The sequence below is a fragment of the Pezoporus wallicus genome, unplaced genomic scaffold (assembly GCF_028554395.1).
Source record: "Pezoporus wallicus isolate ANWC-B61680 ecotype Strahan unplaced genomic scaffold, APGP_CSIRO_Pwel_v1 scaffold_2584, whole genome shotgun sequence".
In the NCBI taxonomy this organism is placed as follows: domain Eukaryota; kingdom Metazoa; phylum Chordata; class Aves; order Psittaciformes; family Psittacidae; genus Pezoporus; species Pezoporus wallicus.
Window position 1 is genome coordinate 6241527 of NW_026642851.1, and position 17178 is coordinate 6258704.

The following is a 17178-nucleotide window of genomic DNA, read 5'->3' on the forward strand; positions in this document are numbered from 1 at the left end:
TGTTCCCTAGATAGGATGTATTCTGAAATGCTACTTTATGAAAGGAGACCACTAAGCAACTGCAATAGCTCCTCTGTTTAGTGGCATGCTGCAGATTGTTTCATGCTCTACTAGACCAGTATGATAATTTAGAGCCAATTAAGAAATACTTTATGAAAATCTGGAACAAAGCTTAATAGATATAAATCTGCCCAGTCATTTGTGCTGTGGCTGAAAGGCCAAAATGATTTTTTCACAGTACCCTGAGAGATCAGCAGCCTTTGAAATTCAGAAACTCAGAGAAGGATGATGTTCCTGCCTAAAATGACTGAATTCAAAATCAAGAGGGCCAGGCTTTATATGTGTAAATACATATCCCTTTGTCACTGTTCTCGGCTAGCAGACCTAGAGACGAAAGAGATCAGCTGCTGAAGTACCACAAGATGAAGGATTACCTAGCCATGAATATATACATATATATATATATATATATATATATATATATATATACTAAAAACTTCTTGTATACAAAGTCTGCTGCTCCAGAGCGTGCAACAAGTGGCTATCAGCTGTCTGAAATAAAGCTCTTTCAGAATAAAGCACTTGCCAGAATATTCTTTGGGCTTGAACTCTCACAGACTCCTATATATACATATAAGTGGATGTGTGCTTTGTGGACCTGAGAGTCTCTGGAGAGGCTACTGCACGGATGTTCAGGATCTCACTCCCCAGATTTGTCACATGAGAGTGAATAACAGGACACAGAAAGATCTCCAGGTCAAACCTAGGGTTTTTAAACCTAGACTGCCAACTCAGGCTGTAGCTTCACTACAGTCTGTGCAGGCTTAAGGTCTAAGTGATCAATTTACCCAGACTGCTTAACCAATCCAGATACCTGCACAGGATAAAATCAAATAATACATAACAACAGGAATATTTTACTAGTAACTTGTGGAGCCCACAGAAGGTGCCAGGCCACCTAAATGATTGGTTTATTTTCCTGAATCACACACGACAGAGAATTTCACCCTGACTCAAGCATGGCAATATGTCAGAAATCTCACTACTGTACAGAGAATCCAAGTGAGATTAACTGGTCTCAAAATCACCAGACCCTGCGCAGCTCTGTTCTCTGCAGATGCTGTTGGACATGCTGGGATTAGCAGACTGAAAGCACAGGCATGCTGAATAATGAGCAGGTGTATGCAAGTTTACTGTTAGTGGCCTGAGAAACAATATTTACAGACAAAAGGGTTTTTTTTTTACAGTTATAATTCCTGAACCTGCTGATGGTGAACAGCTTGCTAAAGTAACTGTAATGGGAAAGAGAGAAGAGGGAGCAATCATTAACAGTGTAGGTACATAGAGTTCCTAACTGGTTTCTGTCACCACAGGGAGAGACGGGGCTCCTGCCCACCAGAGCAGCCACCATGATGTGATTTCCCCTTGCAGAAGCCCTTCTCTCCCCAGAGATGACACCTTCTGGACTTGACCAAGGTTTCAGGGGACTGTTGGGCCTATCCAAGAGCTGTCAGAGAACAAATGACACCTAAATATGTCCATACAGCCCCACCTGTATGCTCTCACCACCTCCTTGGCTTTGACTCTGAAATTCCCCTGGCTCTGTTGGCATGCACCAATTTTCCACCAGGTCAGTTTTTTCCCAGCTCAGTGTGCCAAAACAGCTCAGTGTAGGATCAGACACGAGCCAAAGACGGCATGAAGGAAGTGGTGCCGAGCAAGAATGAGGATTGGACTGTGAGCCAGCCATTACAGCTAAAGCCACTATGGAGCTACAGCCCAATTTTAGCACCTCCAATTATGCAATGTGAGTATCTCACCATGCTGTGCTTTCCTTGAGCTGTAAACTGAATCATTTAAAGTATGCTTTACTATGCTGCAAGCATAGCAGCATTTGATTCATAGCCATACGAACTCCCTAACAAACACTAAACAGGACTACATAACGCCCTATGGAGGGAAGAGAAATAACCAGCTTGAGGCAGCACTAGATCCTAAAGGAAGATTAAAGATTCAGAGGAGAAAAACGAATAAAAGCAGCCAAGCAGGCTTTAATCTAACGATGCTGTAAAGCAGTCATGTGCAAGGACACTGTCAGCCTCTGCAAAGGTACACTGGAACTATTAGCACGTTGTCAGTGTTTCTATGTTTAGAAAACTATTTAATCTCAATATTCTTTCCACAGCATGTGACAGATTGGAGGCCCACAAACCCTAAAATTATTATTCCTCATGTGAAGTAGAGAGAACTGAAAGGCCCTTCCTAACCTTTGGTCATGAATCCTTCATGAAAGCTGCACTTGGCTGAGTCTTGCAAGTGTCATACACATTCCCAGCTAGAGAATGGATTCAAGATCCATTTACTCATCATTAACTTGGCACAGATGTAAAATCAATGAGAAATCGTAGATGTCAAATAAAGAATTTATTTGGCTACCTGGAAAAACACCCTTTCCTACAGTGAGTGTACTTCACTCACTATAACCTGTCACGCAGAAACACCACTATTAGGTTGCCCGGTCTGTGCACAAATTAACATGACCTAGCCACCAAGCACACAGCAGCAATAGCTGTAATAAAGCCCAATACAAGGTCTGCACTCCTGTGGAGTGAAGTGGATGAAACTAGCATCTAATTGGAACTTCACGTCTGGAGCAAGGCCCGAGAAAGCTACATTAAAAACAGGTTCTTAATTTAAAGTCTAATAGAGCATATTTTAATTTTACGAGGAGTTAAGAGTATTTGTGGGAAAGGGTAGGAAATGTTAACAATTCCTCCACACATTTCTTGTTAGCCCTGTGCACCACACAAATCACTGAGAGCTCTGAGAGCACAGAGATTCAGGTCTTCAGGTCAATGACAAGTTTAAATAGCGCTAAAAAGTCATAGTGTCTGTCCACGTTACAGAGCCTTCCATTTGCTCTCATTTGTGAGTGTGACATCACACTCCTTCAATTAAGACCTCTTTCTGTTAAGGAAACTAGAATAGTTTTTTCCTTTAGCTAAACCTTTTTAAAAATGTACTCCAATAACCTTTCCAGTAACTAGTACATGTATGTTATAAATAACATGGCTGCACAGAAATGGTCCAGACACACAATGACTTCATGATGTGTCATGGTACTCTGTATAGATGTATTCACTGAGATAATGGAATACACTCAAAACTAACTAATAAACGCTACTGAAAGAAATTGCTTCTCCATTGCAAATACATTTCATTTTCTCCTCTCTACATCTTCTGCTTACACACAAACAGGTTTTGCCACTTCAGCCACTGAGTACCTCATTGAATTTAATCTGAGCAACGAATGACACCCTTTGCATCATCTCTACGTGCACACAAAGCACTTTTACTATTGTTCTGGATACAATGAAGGATCCTCAGTCTCTAAAAAATGTACGAATTTTTCCAAATCAAACCATGTAGCTTCTACACAGCCATCTCATTGCACTGTGCTAGACTGGAACAAGTCACAGTCCTTGCCTAGACAGAGGGGCATCTTTGTCTCTCTGGATAAAATAGGATGTGGTTCTCCTCAAATTGTTTGCATCACCCAAAGAACAACTATGTCACATTGCACAGCTTCCAGCTACCAACACTCTGGGATAGCCTATGTGAGTGATAGGTATCCCATGGTATAGGAGGAGCTCTTCTGTGAGCACATTTATTTTTGATCTACAACTAGGACTTGCAGTAGGCAATCACCCCTAATCACTCACAACATGGATGCAGGGTCTTGCAGCTGCCAGCTCTCTGCACATGAGCAGCAGATGCCTATGGCCAGAAACTGGCACAAATTTCACTGCTGGTGAAGATAAAATGTGGATGTGTGGTGATGGAACCATAACAGATCACAGTAAATCAAACCCTTGTGCTCGCCTCTTTCAGTCACCAGCTGGTAACACAGATGTACTCATCGACTTTGTTTCCATTAAGAGCCCTATTGATATTCAGAGGTCCACCCATGTATTAGCAGTGTCATTCAATGCCCCAAAACACCATCAACTTTTTAAAAACCTTATTTTAAAAAAAATTACTTTATGGCTGGTGTTTACAGCCAGGAATTACGGATGCTTCTCCTTGGGTAGGAGTAGTATTGGATTCCGATATCATTACCTTGGAAATGGATCACGATGCTGAACGTGTCTCAACTAAAAGACCGGCACCCATACTGATTGATTCTAAAACTTTCAGGACTATTTATGTTATTATAAAACTGCTGCAAGTTAAGCTTGCAAATACTGCAACACAGAAATGCTTTTATGAAGTATCACTTTAAAACATTTTTTAACCTTATAAGGTTTGATTCAAGTAGGATTTTTGTTTTACAGATATAATCCTCAATGAGTGGAATATTCAATGCTCTTTAAACCAGTTGATTGGGGAATTAATGCTACGGTGGCAAAATGAGTTTTAGTAAACAAAATATATGACAGTATCTGTAAAAAGAAGAAGAAGGACACTATGTTTGAACTGATCTTTCAAAAGACTCTCAGAAAAGCTACTGAAACTGAGGTTACAGTAGCTGTTATCACAATTTTTTGTTTAGTTGGGTTTTTCTTCTGCAGGAAAACGTATCAGCAATAACATACAAGCAGCCACAGCTAGGGCAACAATTGCTCATGGTAGCTCCTGTAAATGTTAATGTGATTCTTTCCACTGGGCTGATACGTCACTTTCTCTAGTCACAGGATGTTGCTCCCTGGGTATTCTTGGACCATCTGAAAACTTAATGCACAAGAACTGCATGGGTTTTAAATTCAGGGACTGTAGGGTCTGTTCTCATATGTTCTGGTACAGAAGAAGAACTTGGGGTCAACTGTATAAGCAACATTCTTCTAATAATGCTTAATGCAGTTTCCTTATCTGTAGTCACATATTGGTCCGAGCTATGGTTGGTGAAAAAGCAATAGAAGAAATGATGGGTTTGGTACCTATCATTTTTCTAATGAATGGTCCATCTTGTATGTCAGCCGAGATAGAGAGCTGGGATTGCAGGAACGTGTGCAAAGTCATGTCCTATCAAGACTCCAGGGATTGCAGCATAGAACCTAGTTCACTGTTCTCATTTGCAGCTGAACTGGACCTTAGATAGAAACACAAGCAAGAAGATGGATTTAAAAGCAATTATACAAATTCGTCCTTCAAACGCTTGCTCACAAAATTAACATCGCTCATATGAGAGATCCCCTTAAAGCCACACCATTATCTATTTCCCACAAAATGAAAACCCATAAACAACTTGACTATCGCCAACCTGGGTGATTTTTGAATCTGTGCACCCTGGAACAAACTAAGAATGACATGGCTCAGAATTAATTACTCCACTGTAGCTCTTCCCATCACCTTTCTCATGTAGACAAATGTTAGTTTTTATAGGATCAAGTTCTTAACTGAAAATTTCCACTGCCAACTCATGCCGCTACCATACAGAGACTATTGCCGGTATTACATGATACTAACAAAACCAGAGATCTCATGTCAAAATATTTTAATGATCCTTTAAGAAGCAGAATACATTAAAGGTCACATATTGCCACCATCCTGAGATTGTGCTTTGAAGCAACTAAACCAATAGACAGGAGTTTCAGAATTTCCCAAATAAATGTTATTTTGTATTTAAAAAAATGATTACTTGAAATTCAGAAATGTAGCAGCCACTGTGTGAAAAAAAATCACTCTCTTTTCTCCCCAAGTGTAAAATGTTTCTCTATTGTAACAATGCATCTTAATGCTCACAAAACCACATCAGCTCAAATCCAACACTGAACTGCTGAGATACACACAAACTGTCTCCTTAGGATCATCACCCTGGAATTAAAACAGTAAAATATGTTATTGATATTTCTTGTACACCAGCAAAATAGCTTATTATATTCAAAATAAGCTAAGAGCTTAGTCTTCTCTGTGTGCCTTTCATCTTCTGCATCTGCTTTTTCATCCTTATTTTAGACTGGGAGTCTGTGACATTTATTATACAGCACCACAGACTCACAAAATTCTCCTGGGTAAGCTGGACTGCTAGTGCCCTATTTAGCTTTAGTGTCTGCTCTTTCTAAAGGAGGGCTCCTTCATTAGAACACCCCCTGTGCACACTTACCCCTTCAGACTTCCTAAGATAACCAAGGCTGGGTCTAACCAGTATCTTCATGGGACACATCCACTGCTAATCTATGGATATGTTCTAAATTCATTACCTTAATCTTATTTTGAAATAGCTAGTGATTGAAATTATTCCATTTCTTCAATAGGCAAGTTCTGCTGTGGAAAACCAAACCAAAACCAAACCCTTCTAGACCTCTAAAGACTTTTTTATTTGATTCAAAAATAAATATAAATTCAAATTCGCTTTAATCTATATTTTTCTATTCTGGTGGATTGTAACTAAACCACACGCAACTTGTTGCATTACTGACATTATTCTTCACACTTAAAATTAGCGGCAAAAGGACATGCTTAAAAGCTATACTGCATGGGCACTAAAGCAGAAGACCTTTCGTTCAATGTTGTATACATCTAATAATTTCCTGCCGGATAATATTTGTCCAAGTCAAGGACAGGCTGAGATTTGGCTGCTTGACAGGAACCCAGAGGTGTCCTTATTTTTAAAATGTGGTATCGTTTTTCTCAAGGTAATTAAAAATTAACTGTGGGACAGGTCATATTTCTCTAGCTACACTGAGGCACCAGAAGCATGAAAGAATTTCAGCAGAACTTAAGCTGATGTTGGTATCCTACAGCTACATAGATGGGTTATTTATAACAATTATATTTATAAATGGGTTATTTCTAACAGTATTTATGACTTATTTGGATTGCAGCAACTTTCAAGATTAAGAAAGATAACATGCTGATAGAGTCTGGAACAAAATGATTCTCTTTGATGTTAATTCCTGAGGAATTAAGCAGGAAGCACCCTAATTTACAGGATGCTGCCATGCTAACTCCAGCTTGAGTGGAGGGCTTCACTGCTGCTCTGTCAGAAACAGATGTCTTTTAATCATCTGGTTGGAATTAAAAAGCCCAGACCCAATTTTTACTTTCCAGGTAAGATACACTTGCACTCGGTCGAAGGTTCAGCAGTTCTCACTCCTTAACCACCAGCACACCTCTGCTCAGCCTCTCCTCTTTCAGTCCTTCCACTCGGACGATCGAACACTATTCTCTCTCCCAGGCTCACTGAATCTCAGTTTCATTCTTCCTTTCCATGTCTGGGTGCTTTTTTCTCTGTTGACTGACTCCTTTGAGCAGCTGCTTAATGTTACTGTGTTGTATGTCAAAGCAACACATACTCATCTTCCCTGCCGTCTCTTTGTAGCAAACAGAAAACTTGATGGATTCTTGGTCAGACAAAACCTGCATTTTAACCAGGCTTCTGGGCAATCAGATTTTTGCCAGTTGGATTAATTTATCATCTGACAATTTGTGTAATCAGATTTTTCTGTCTATTTTTAAATATGAATCAGGCCATTTCCCCTCCTTGAACGTATGTTTACTTGAAGCTAATGACATGCCCTTCAGGCTTATCAGGTTAAACCAATGCTCAAAGAAGACTTCCTTCAGCTGCAGGGCCATAGCAAAACTGATTTGGTAATGTAATAAAAAATAATAAAGATCATTATTTTAATTACATTTTAAGATTCTGCTGATGTCTCACTTTGCATTTTACCATCTGTGATAGGTACGCATTTACTTTAGCAGAGGAGATACAGACATGTCTGTTGAGTGTAACTGTAGAGGGGCAGGAGCTGATATGAAGGCAAATGGAGTTCCCATGTTGTTCAGCACCATCTCTGCTGGACTCTCATGAACTCCAAAAGTTCACCTTTACAATGGCAAAGATAGTGCTTAGGAGCAATACTACCAAAATGATTCACTGGGATGCAGTTACGCTCTCCCTGTGATGTTCCAGAGCCTGCTACCCGCTTGCAATATAGGTGCTTGAAGCAAAGCAGCTTCCTTCACTTTTTATTTATAGCACCAAACTTTCATGTTCCACTAATGGGTCTGCCTGAGACTTCTGTGGGCACCCAGTGGTGTAAGGAATCTTCTTCAGCTACCCACTAACAGGGAAGAGCACAAAGCAGAGAGAAGAACATAAAAGGGAAATCGAAAAGAACAAGGAGATTGTTCAATTTTTAGAAAAGGTCATCTTCAGTAAAATATACTCATTATAGAATTTCAATTATCTCTAATAGCCGATAATAGTAGCAGAATGGTAGCTCATACTGAAAGCATTTAATTCCTTTGGTTTTAAAGGACTCACTTTTCTTTGTATAAATGTAAATTAGGGCAGCACATCTTACCCTTCTGGTGGTTTTTTCTTTTACAAATTTGGCAACAGAAGTGATTTTCAGTCTGTCAAGCATGGACAATGTTTAATTAACCCATACAGATGCTTAAACATTTTTGTGGCTTCTATCTGCTTCTCCCCAAATTAAATATTTCTAAGGAGCTGCCTTTCATTTTCTTAGCTGGTGTAGTTGCTACAATTAAAATTATATGGTATGTCTCCAGCCATTTATATTACAGGAAGAATAAATACAATGGAAACTGGAGGGTATAAACAGCTTAGCTACTAGGAAAAAATGCATTATGTATTTCTTAACCTTTCCAGTATGCTGCAACTTTTCATAAGTGAAAAAGCATACCTTAGCCATGTGAAACTGCATACACATACACCTCCTCTTTGGTAAACTCCTGTCACGGACTAGGAGAGCGGATTCACTAGATTGCTTCTAAGGTTCCTTCTTACATGTTTGATATCATTCTAATAATGTATGAAATTAGTTTATTCTTCAAATAAAACTGGGTCCTGGGTTCAGCAGCAGCAGTCATTTTTTCTCCTTCTTAGTGGCTGGTGCAGTGCTGTGTTTTTGATTTTCGGCCTGGGAACAGCGCTGATAACACCAATGTTTTTAGTTACTGCTCAAATGTTTAGTCTGACCAAGGACTTTCTAAGCCTCTTGCTTTGCCAGGGAGGAGGGGAAGCCAGAAGGAAGCAGAGACAGGACACCTGACCCAAACTAGCCAGAGGTATTCCATACCACAGCACATCATGCCCAGGATGTAGAACTGGGGGCAGTTACCTGGAAGGGCACTCACTGCTCAGGTCGGGCCCGGTCGGTGGGTGGTATCATATTCTCTTCCATTGTTATTTCCCTTATCATTATTATTATTGGTGGTAGCAGTAGTGATTTGTGTTATACCTTAGTTACTGGGCTGTTCTTATCTCAATCCATGGGAGTTACATTCTTTCGATTCTCCTCCCCATCCCTTTGGGAGTTGGGGGGAGGGAAGAAGGGGGGAGTGAGCGAGCGAGACTGCGTGGTTGACAGAGTTTAAACCATGACAAACTGAAACTGAATAAAACTGTGCCTTCTTGGTACTAGCAATCTGCTAGTTTAAAACTTGGTCTCTGACGATGAACCAAGTGTGAATGTATCTTTGGTAACACGTTTTCTAAATACCATCAAAGGAGATTTTCAAACAAATTTCACATAGCCAGAAGAAAAGCTTTTGAACTTAAAATTTCTGGCTTGAACAAGTTGATGCTATTTTCATTTATTTAACTTGAGTAATAGAGTTGTGAGATTACATCAGTCCAGTTAAAGCATATTGTATACAATTGTAGTTCTACCACACATAACACCTACTGTTATACCAATTTGAATCCCGTGGAAAAATACAGGTCTGTAAAAGACACATCTGACAACAGTACTGTGAGCTGGAATTTGAGTTAGTTTGAAAGATGGAAGTATTTATACAAATTGATGTTATTTTGTGAACTGGGCAAATCAAGATTGAAAACATGCACAAATATTTTCAAAGTAATCTATAATCCACACACAGTAAACTGGTTTAAAATCAGAGTCCAGACTCTGGGCTGCCCTTCTCTGAGGCAATACATAGAGATCCAAGGGGGATGGGACATTTAGAAAGTACAGAAGAAAGGGAATGGCATTTCTTCCTGTATTTGTAACTTCCAGATTCTGAGCTGCCTCAAGGTAAAATCCTCAGCAAGATCTGCTGTAGTGTGTGGCAGCTTCCTCACTGCTGTCCAGAAGCTGTGCTGCATCCAGGGCTGTGAGAACACACTGCTCTAAACTTATCTTTACCTAACAAGAGGGAACAAGGGTGCATATGCCTGGTACTCAATTCATGGGCAATCTTAATCCTTACTCTGGCCTCTATACATCTTGAAAGGCTGTGCCAGAATTAGGTATTTTCTCTTGTACTTTATGGTATGTAATATTGCCTTTAATAGAGCAATTCACGAAGGAAGCTGGTTCATGGGAACTGATCCCAAATCAGACACAGGTTGCTAGAGACACATATCTGAGATGAGGAAACAGTATCAAACGACTGTGAATTATGGTGGCAATGTGTATTTACCATGCTCCCTACCTAAAGTTTACAATTAGAAAACATTACTCCGTAGTACGTTTATTCAGAAAACTCTAGACCTTTCACTTATTTACGAACACAACTTTCATTGAGTGTAAGGTAGAAATGTCTTCCTAAGGAAGAACAGACCCACAGTTCACAAAACAAATTTTCTCTTGACACGTTACTTAAATAAAGACATTTTATGTGGTAAGAATGTGACCTACCTTTTTAGTCTGATTCACATTTACCAAACTGCAACTTCAAAATGCCTTTGCCATGAAGCTGAAGAATCTGGTTGTACTCTTTGGGCATTGCATGGAAACCTGGTTTAGGCAGCTGGTTGTCATAATAGTGATGGCTGATTGGCATCTTCTCCATGGATTTTGAGAAAGGCCAGAAACCATAGAGCTTCACATTCTCACAGAGCTCAAGAGCAGCACTAGTGATCATAAAACCAGATGACAACCGGTAGGCTTTTACACCCTTAGTTCTCCAGAACTGGGCAAGACTTTTCAGGTAACTGGGGTGAAAAAATATTGCCCTCTGGGTTGCTTTGAACTCTTGCAGAGTGTGATACACTTTAAAAGAAGTGGCTGTGTTGCTTCTGAAGGAAAACGCTGGCAATAAAAGCAAAGCATCTCCATAGACTGCAATGTTCTCCAGAAATTCAGCCTTCTTTTCATTTAGTTTGTTGTACCTGCAAAGTACAACATTTCAGGAAAAGACTGAATGGAATGTTGGAATAGTTGCATATATGAGTTATGAACTCTGCTGCACCAGTTCAGCCTGTCTATACAGTCAATTTATACCAATCTGTTGTATGTTGTCATATGTGCAGTTATGAAAATCAGTCTTTATTTTATAATAAGAACACATACCATAGGATTGAATTGGCAACATGGGAGTTAGTGAAGCAGATCAAATTCACAGCTAGTAAGACCAGGACCTGTTTACAGAATTAATCAATTCAAGAAACTTCAAAGAAGAATGGAAAAAAAAGGCATTTTTATTTCCTGTGTTTAAAAATACATGCACTATGTATTTTTATACTATGCACAGTATGATATATACTGCATGTGCTTGTGAAATGTGTTTCTTACGTCAAGAGGTATATAATAAACTCTCTTCAAAACCTGGGTGTCAGCCCCATTTGGAAATGGATGCAAGTACACATATGAGCAGTCTTGGAGTGTTAAAGAGTAGTGTGTGCTCAAGTTTCACAGTCTTAACTGTTTTTCATATACTTTTAAAATAGCTGAAAATATAAGCATATCTATTTATCCCCTTAGACTACAAAGGGAACAGATGGAGTTAGAGATCTAACTTCACAAATAAAAAGGATTTATTCTCAGATGCTTCGGATCCCAACAGCTAGCAAGGAGACTTCAGTTCTCACAACTGACTAATTCCCATGCTCCCAAACATTGAATAGTGAACCTCTAGAGTTACCCAAGAAGTGATACAAGACACAAGGGGGTCACTCACCTAGTTTCCTCTATAGATCTGAGTTGTCTGAATCACGTGAATATACGGCACTTGAATCCCTTTTAGGATTCAAAGCACTGAGTCTTCTTTTGTAGGTATTTGTCTATCTATCTGAGCCATGTACTTTCACCTTTTAAGGACTACCAGAGCCCACTTTACACAAATGGCTTCATCAGAAGCTGGAAAAATTGGTTTCATTTCTCTTCACAACTTGAATAGGTTCAAACCCTCTTCCTATTGAGCACTTCAAGGCAGGGGATGGCAGCTACCACCATCTCCATTCAAAACCCTCACGGAAGACTTGGCAGTTACCTCTTGAACAACTGAATTCCTGCAAGGAGTGATACTTCTTCTCAGGCTGAGGGGGTTTAAACTTACAGCTCTGCTTCCCCAAAAAGTGCCATTATGTCCTGGGTCCAGCAGTAGCAGTCATTTTTCCCCTTCTTAGTAGCTGGTGCAGTGCTGTGTTTTTGACTTTCAGCCTGGAAACTGTGCTGATAACACCAATGCTTTTAGTTGCTGCTCAGTAATGTTTACTCTGACCAAGGACTTTCTGAGTCTCATGCTCTGCCAGGGAGCAGGGGAAGCCGGGAGGAAGCAAAGACAGGGCACCTGACCCAAACTAGCCAAAAAAGGTATTCCACACCACAGCACGTCATGCCCAGTATATACACTGGGGGCAGTTACCCAGAAGGGTGAGATCACTGCTCGGGTCAGGCTGGGTATCAGTCAGCAGGTGATGAGTGGTTGTATTCTCTTCCGTTGTTATTTCCCTTATCATTATTATTATTGGTTGTTGCAGAATGGCTCTAAGAGCAAGGCCATGGAGCCTTGGAGATCTGTGCGAGCAAGGCAAGGGGTGGGCCCCACAGGTAACCGGAAACCGGAGGTGGGAGGAGAATGTGGAGGAAGCTGTGTGGGTCTAACCAATACTGTTGTGCCTAGGAGGAGTGGCTGAATACCACTCCTATATAAGTGAACTGCATCACAAATAAAGTAGAAGTTTGCTTATCACCCATATTGGGTTGGCCTGTCTGCTTCTCCTTGCCCCTTACAAATGGTGCCCGAACAGGGATGTGGACTAAAGGGCCCCGGCTGCCGGGGACCCGGATTACAAGGCCCCGGTTGGTGGGGACCCGGATTACAGGGCCCCAGTTGGTGGGGACCCGGATTACAGGGCCCTGAGTATCAGGGACCCAGAACGGCGAGTAAGCAGCGCCAGCGGCAGCGGCCGGGGAACGCGGGCTATGCTGCTGCGGTGGCGTGACGGACGCGGGTGCTTGGACTAACCGAAAGGAATCCGCCGCTGGGGCGAGCCAGACACTGCTGCGTCGGGAGGCCAATCCGGAGACCAAGGTTACAGGACAACCCAGAAGAAGACGATCCGGAAAAGGCCGGCCATGAAAATGGACCGAGAGGTAGCCCTGGTCTTATTACAGTGCTTTTTATAAAAGCGGGGAATTGAGCCTGAGACTCTAAAGCAGCTAGCAGGTCTAGTGGCTGTAGGGAAGGCTAAGGGATTTTTTGTAGATCCTAATACAGTATTTGAGGACAGTGAGTGGCGAAAGTTTGGTGATGAGTTATTTGACTCGATGCTTGATGATGATAAAACGGCAAGGAAATTTGGTAAGCCTTGGAGAGAAGTTTGCTTATCACCCATACTGGGTTGGCCTGTCTGCTTCTCCTCGCCGCTTACAATTGGTGGCAGCAGTAGTGGTTTGTGTTATACCTTAGTTACTGGACTGTTCTTATCTCAATCCATGGGAGTTGCATTCTTTAGATTCTCCTCCCCATCCCTCCAGGAGCTGGGGGAGGAGGAAAGTGGGAGAGTGAGTGAGCAGCTGCATGATTCTGAGTTACTGACTGGGCTTAAACCACGACACATTACCATCAGATTCTGAAGCAAAATGAAGACAACTCAGGCCCTCCTGTTGACCCCAGCCCCCTGTGCATGCTACAGCCACACAGCCAAAGCAAGCAAGAAACGCCTGAGCATGTGTCTAGGAAGAGTGGCTGAAGGGTGAACTTCTGGCCTTTACTACAAGAATCTTCTCTATTTTGACTCAGTGTAAAGTACATAAAGAGCCTTCAGGACACAATTCAGATCTGTTCTTCCATAGCTAGAAACCTGAAAACCTCAACTAAGTCTTGTTTTCTTTTTCAGCTCCGCCCCTGTGAGGTGCAGTGTAGCCCAGCTCCATCTGGACACACAAGAACTGTGCTTCTCTCCCCCAGGAGAGTTCACCTACATTGTACACCCTGACAGGCACAGTTCAAAAGCTGATTAACCTTAACAATAACAGCAGACTAACCCAGTACTCAAACACAGAATTAGAAATTAGAGTGAATAAAGTCAGAATAGGTCTTCTGAGACAAGAAAAAAAACTCAGTTCTGCTAAATGGTGCCAAGTTCCTTCCTGCTCCTCTTTCAAAGGCATTTACAGTGTTCTCTGAGTATTCAATTATTTTTTTAGATTTTTAAATCTTAAAGTCCTCTCAATCTCATTTCATCCTTACGCAGATACAGCTCCTGTTTCCTTCATTGTAACTGCTATGAACCGTGATGTGACTACATTAGGTTAAAAAACGAGGGCAGCTGTGGCAGAACACATTGATCAAGCCCAGACAAATCATGCACCAGGTCAGTAGCCACCAACGATGCTGAATCACTGGACAAAATTTTCCTGCCCCATATTGTTGTGCAGCCCTTCTAACATCAGTAAGCTAAATCTGGTTTTGGGGAAGCAATAACTCATTTTCATTTAAGTCAAAAAGTCCTGGGTAAGCATTAAGGTAGTTAGTACTGACTGCAAAAATCACTTTCTATCCTTGAATCAATAACAAATGCTTGTTAGCCATTTCTATGCTCACTGTAATTTCCCCTTCTTCCTTTAAAGGAAAAAATAAAAAGCTCTGATGTCGTGTATTTGACAAATATAGCTATGACAGACAATAAGATACAGTAAGATCAGTAAGCAGTAAATAACATGCCACAGCAGTCCTTTTCATAGATAAGCCGCAGTTCCAGCCTGCTGAAGATGTCAGATTACTCAGCCTGGCCTTATTAGATTTTCTTTTCATCAAGAAAGTGCAAAAAAAGAACTTTGCTGAGAAAAAAGTGTGTGAGTAGATTTTACACAGATTGAGAAAACGGATCACAGAAATTGGACCTCCATTCAGGAAACAGCCTTCATCAGAATAGGTTCTAACCTGTGGTTACAGTCCTACCAACGGAGTCAGACACACATTTCCAAGCTTTCCTGATTTACGATTACAATTCCTTTCTTATGCTGGAGGTCATAAGGGTCACAGGGGGAAAAGAAGAGGCTTGGGCTTGCAATTATCAGTTTTATTCTGTCATAAATTGTGGACTGGTGCTAACCAAACCACTTGCTAACGTGGGCATTGCTGACTCCTTCCTGTTCCATAAAAGGCCAGGTTTAACAGATTTCCATTTACATTGGTACATATTTTACATGGAAACTAAAGCTTAATGAAGTAATCTGCATGCACTGCTCTCTATGCTGGTATCCCAACGGATTTCCAACAAAATCTAAATCATGTCAAACAATTATACAATATTGCACCAAAACAGATTTGCAGTAGCACTTACTTCTGAGCTATGATACTCGGATTAACAGTCACAAGGTTTGTTTTATTGCCAACATCTTTGCTAATGCTTCCCACGGTTGGAGGGAGGTTACACCTGAAATTGAGAAACATTTACTTTAACAAATGCATACCAGAAATGCTGTATAGTTAATATTTGCAAATTCCTCTCTTGAGCAATGACACTTTCACGTCAGCTCCCAGAGATCTCTAAGCACTTTACAAATATTAAATAAGGCTTACAGCACTTCCAGTAAAAATATTTAATCTACTGTACAGATGGTTAAAATAGGGCACAGGGAGCTCATTTTCACAAATCATCTCACAAATCAGGAGCAAAGCTAAAATCCCAGAAGGCACCAGTCTATCAATGCCCTATGTTAGGTGCTAAGGTGTAATTGCCCCTCTTGCCTAAACAATGCATTTCTTCTGGAAGTCTTCTATTATGTCTTCTACAACAACAATGGAATAACTTGCCCAATTGCAGAAACAGTGGTTTCCCTAAAAGGTAAAGAAAGCATTTTTTCCAAACCAGTCAGTAAATTTAGCATCTTACTATACCATTTTTATGAAGACAGTTACATAACTGGAAAGGTTGGCTTTTTTTCATGTTTTACTTTGTTTTGGTTTTGTTTTTTTAATTTTAAAAGCCCAAATATTAGTCAGAAGTAGGAAAGGAAACAAAATCCAGCAAACTGAGTGACTGGACATCACTGAGAGAACCCGCATGCTGTTACACTGTTCCTCTGCATGAACTCCAAAATGTGAGTCACATACTAAGAGAGTGCACCAAACTACTCTCTGAGTGTGCTTGGGTTTCTCCACAAGCTACAGAGGGAGGTAAAATAATCTATTTCAATTAGATTACTAAATTTTTAGATGGCTAACAGAAGGTGAGACAAATATTGGGGCAGTTAAATAACTGTATTAGTGAGCCAACATAAGGGTGCTGTTTAACAAAGGGTTTATAACCAAAAGTAAACATGTGACATTTAATGCCAGTCTTATTTCAGTTTCAGGGTTTTCTTTATTCTCTTGATTAAAAAAAAAAAAAAATCTGCAATCATAGATCATACATGTATCCCTATAGTCCTCTCTTTACTTAAGAAGCAGCGGTCTGAAATTTACAAAGCATAAGGAGTATTCTTAGGGAGACAGCAATAAAGAATGGGCAAGATCTTGCTACAAACTTGCACTGGCATGCTTCCAAGCCTACCAAGTTTTCAGGAACACTAGACACACTTCAGTAAGAAAGAGCAGCTCTTACCTAAACACAAAGTCAGAACGATCGATTTCAGCTCCACAGCTGGAATTTTTCAGAATGCCCCCATTTCCAACCACAGCACAGGTCTTGAAGGGATAGACTGAAAGAGGAGAGGACTGCAACAAATAAAAAGACACAGCCAATACCTTATAAATCTTGTGATTGTTTCTTTGCACCTTTAGTCATTCATCCTTGTAGGTTTAATCTGGTAAATCCCAGTAAAAGCATTCACCATTTAGCACACAGGGTTGCCATGCCTGGACAACCAAGGGCCAAAAATAGGTACCAACAGACTGAGAACTGCTACATCTATCATCAGAACTTTGAAGGAATAACACAGGATTGTTAAAACTAGATTAACGTCTTTAAAGACACAACACAAAAGTTACCCAGTAGCGGACTGAATGTTTACAAGCTAAGGACCTAAG

General features: G+C 40.6%; 1 protein-coding gene across 10 annotated transcripts in view; it reads right to left on the reverse strand.

Moving 5' to 3' along the window:
- Nucleotides 1-17178, reverse strand: part of ST8SIA6 (ST8 alpha-N-acetyl-neuraminide alpha-2,8-sialyltransferase 6) — a 47153-nt gene that overhangs the window by 1789 nt on the left and 28186 nt on the right. For 6 of the 10 annotated variants that reach the window (XM_057432706.1, XM_057432704.1, XM_057432705.1 and 3 more), the window contains 4 exons: nt 16754-16866; nt 15491-15583; nt 10617-11089; nt 5480-5814 (listed from right to left, as the gene is read on the reverse strand). In XM_057432706.1, the coding sequence (XP_057288689.1) occupies nt 10621-11089; nt 15491-15583; nt 16754-16866 (675 nt within the window). In that variant the 3' untranslated portion in view covers nt 5480-5814; nt 10617-10620. Of the gene's footprint in view, nt 1-2482; nt 5090-5479; nt 5815-7727; nt 8819-9366; nt 10122-10616; nt 11090-15490; nt 15584-16753; nt 16867-17178 lie in introns of those variants that run through there. The other 4 variants (XR_008975288.1, XM_057432703.1, XM_057432702.1 and 1 more) reach the window with 4 other exon arrangements.